This window comes from Saccopteryx leptura, chromosome 7 (genome assembly GCF_036850995.1).
Source record: "Saccopteryx leptura isolate mSacLep1 chromosome 7, mSacLep1_pri_phased_curated, whole genome shotgun sequence".
Taxonomy (NCBI): Eukaryota; Metazoa; Chordata; class Mammalia; order Chiroptera; family Emballonuridae; genus Saccopteryx; species Saccopteryx leptura.
In genome coordinates this window covers 92,508,618-92,509,952 of record NC_089509.1, presented here as the reverse complement: position 1 = coordinate 92,509,952, position 1,335 = coordinate 92,508,618, and the positions used below count along the sequence as shown (strand labels likewise).

General features: G+C 38.1%; 1 protein-coding gene across 1 annotated transcript; it reads left to right on the top strand.

Moving 5' to 3' along the window:
- The first annotated feature begins 625 nt into the window (after positions 1–625).
- On the top strand, positions 626–966 carry LOC136378388 (small ribosomal subunit protein eS27). The gene has a single exon (XM_066345248.1). The coding sequence runs from the start codon at positions 655–657 to the stop codon at positions 907–909; it is 255 nt and encodes an 84-aa protein (XP_066201345.1). The 5' UTR covers positions 626–654; the 3' UTR covers positions 910–966.
- Positions 967–1,335: the final 369 nt, after the last annotated feature.

The following is a 1,335-nucleotide window of genomic DNA, read 5'->3' as shown; positions in this document are numbered from 1 at the left end:
AAAAAAGGAATTCTGCCATTTCTGACAACATAGGTCGACCTAGAGAGCATTACGCTAAACGAAATGAGTCAGACAGAGAAAATAAATACTGTATGATCTCTTTTATATGTGAAATCTTAAAAAAAAAAATTATAGACACAGAGAATAGATTAGTGGTTGCCAAAGGGAGGAAGGAGGGAGCAAAATGGGTGAAGGGAGTCAAAAGGTACAAAGTTCCAGTTACAGAATCAATAAGTCATGAAGATGTGATGTACAGCATGATGACTACAATTAATATTACTGTGTTGCATATTTGAAAATTGCTATGAGAGTTGATCTTAACAGTTCTCATCATGAGGAAACAAATCTGTTACTATGTATGGTGATAGATATTAATATGACTTATTGTGGTGATCATTCTGTAATATACATAAATATGGAATCATGTTGTAGACCTGCAACTAATGTGATGTTGTGTGTCAATTATACCTCAGTGAAAAATAAAACAAAATAAAAAGTGAGTGGATCAAGAAAAACATCCCAACGAACGCTAATCAAAAGAAAACAAGTATAGCCATATTTATTTTAGACAGAGCACACTTCAAAGCAAGAAAATTTATCAGGGTTAAAGAATGGTATTAGGGTTTCCGGCGGTGACGACCCTCCCACGACAAAATGCCTCTTGCTAAGGACCTCCTTCATCCCTCTCCAGAAGAGGAGAAGAGGAAACACAAGAAGAAGCGCCTGGTGCAGAGCCCCAATTCCTACTTCATGGATGTGAAGTGCCCAGGATGCTATAAAATCACTACCGTCTTTAGCCATGCACAAACAGTAGTTTTGTGTGTTGGCTGCTCCACTGTCCTCTGTCAGCCTACAGGTGGAAAAGCAAGGCTTACAGAAGGATGCTCCTTCAGAAGGAAGCAGCACTAAAAGCACCCCAAATCAAGATGAGTGGGGAGCCATCCCAATAAAGACATTTTGGATACAGCCAAAAAAAAAAAAAAAAAAGAATGGTATTAGGGGTCAATTCTCCAAGGAGGCATAACAACCCTTAACATGTATGAACATAATAACAAACTGTCAAACTATGTCAAGCAAAAACTAATAGAACTGCAAGGAGAAACAGATAAATCCACTAACATAAGTGGAGACTTCAACACCCCTCTATCAGAAATGGACAGGTCCAGCAGACATAAAATTAATAAAGACATAATTGAACTCAACAACACCATGTATCAATTGGATATAACTGACATCTACCACAGCAGCATACACATTCTTCTCAAGCTCTCGTGGAGCACTGACCAAGATAGAACCATTTCTAGGTTGTAAAACACATTGTGTGTGTGTGTGTGT